The sequence below is a fragment of the Nestor notabilis genome, unplaced genomic scaffold (genome assembly GCF_000696875.1).
Source record: "Nestor notabilis isolate BGI_N333 unplaced genomic scaffold, ASM69687v1 scaffold19923, whole genome shotgun sequence".
NCBI lineage: Eukaryota > Metazoa > Chordata > Aves > Psittaciformes > Psittacidae > Nestor > Nestor notabilis.
In genome coordinates this window covers 9,251-10,498 of record NW_009920892.1, presented here as the reverse complement: position 1 = coordinate 10,498, position 1,248 = coordinate 9,251, and the positions used below count along the sequence as shown (strand labels likewise).

The window sequence follows — 1,248 nt, the reverse complement described above, 5'->3', positions numbered from 1 at the left end:
CGTGACATCCGCAGCCAGTATGAGGCCATGGCCACCAGCAACGTCCAGGAGACCGAGGAGTGGTACAAGTCCAAGGTGCAGGAGGAACCAGTCGCCCCATGGATAGGTGGTCTGGGAGTCCCCTCCCGGGATGTCACCTTCTTAGGGCTGGGGTTGATCTCCCCAGGGTTGGGTAGCTCCTGGTGGAGGTGGTGGTAGCGTTAGCGCCGTGTGCAGCATGGTCTATAGTGAGGCATCCCTGCCCACAGCAGGGGGTCGGAACTGGATGTTCTTAACATCCTTCCCAACCCAAACCAGTCTGGGATTCTATGGTTCTATGATACGTGTGGTTTGGGATCCTCCTTGTCCCTGCTCTTGTCCCATGTCCTGGTTTGGTCCCTGTGGGGAGCAGGGATGTGTCCCCTGCGGTAAGTCATGTAGGCACAGTCCCTAAGGAGCTGTGTTCACAGTGGCATCACCCACATGCACCATCCCACAGAAGCAGGGACATGTCCCCTGTGACATCTGAAGACACCATCCCTCCCACCCACAGAGCAGGGACATATCCCCAGCAACAGCAGCCATCAGGGACGTGTCCCACATCCACTGTCCCATCACCTCAAGGGCACAGGGATGTGTCCCCACAACACGTGCCATCAATCATGTGCACTGTCCCTTCCACCCGCGATAGCAGGGACACGTCCCAGCCCCACATGCACTGGGTGCACATCCCGTGTGTGCTGTCCCTTCCTCCCATGGGAGCAGGGATGTGTCCCCACGACATGTGCTGCTGGGGCCACAGCCGTTCCATGGGAGCTGGGATGTCCTCAGGGCAAGTTCATTGTGTCCCTTCTTGCTGCAGGAACAGGGACATGCCCCCAGTGCCACCAAGTGCGTGTCCCATGTGGGCATGGACACATCCCCAGTGATGCATGGCACTGGGGCCACCACCCTGCAGGGTCAGGGACGCTTCCTCATGCCATGTGCCACCAGGGCCACATCCCTGCTGTGGCGCAGAGCAGGGGCACGTCCCCACACCACGTGTCACCACGTGGCACGTGTCGCTCCCCGCAGTTCGCAGACCTGACGGACGCGGCTGCCCGGCACGTCGAGGCCCTGCGCGGGGCCAAGCAGGAGGCCAACGAGTACCGGCGCCAGCTCCAGGCCCTCACCTGCGACCTGGAGGCTCTGCGGGGCTCGGTAGGTGACGGTTGTGGGGTGCAAGGGGGGGAGAATGTGGCTTTGGGGGGGCTGCCACCACCACGGGGG

The 1,248-nt window shown here is 62.0% G+C and overlaps 1 protein-coding gene across 1 annotated transcript in view; it reads left to right on the top strand.

Moving 5' to 3' along the window:
- The window catches only part of GFAP (glial fibrillary acidic protein), a gene marked incomplete at its 5' end in the record, with an annotated part of 4,311 nt that overhangs the window by 1,538 nt on the left and 1,525 nt on the right, over positions 1-1,248 (top strand). Inside the window, 2 exons of the mRNA XM_010010902.1 lie at positions 1-75; positions 1,054-1,179. Coding sequence (XP_010009204.1) covers positions 1-75; positions 1,054-1,179 — 201 coding nt within the window. The remainder of the gene's footprint in view (positions 76-1,053; positions 1,180-1,248) is intronic.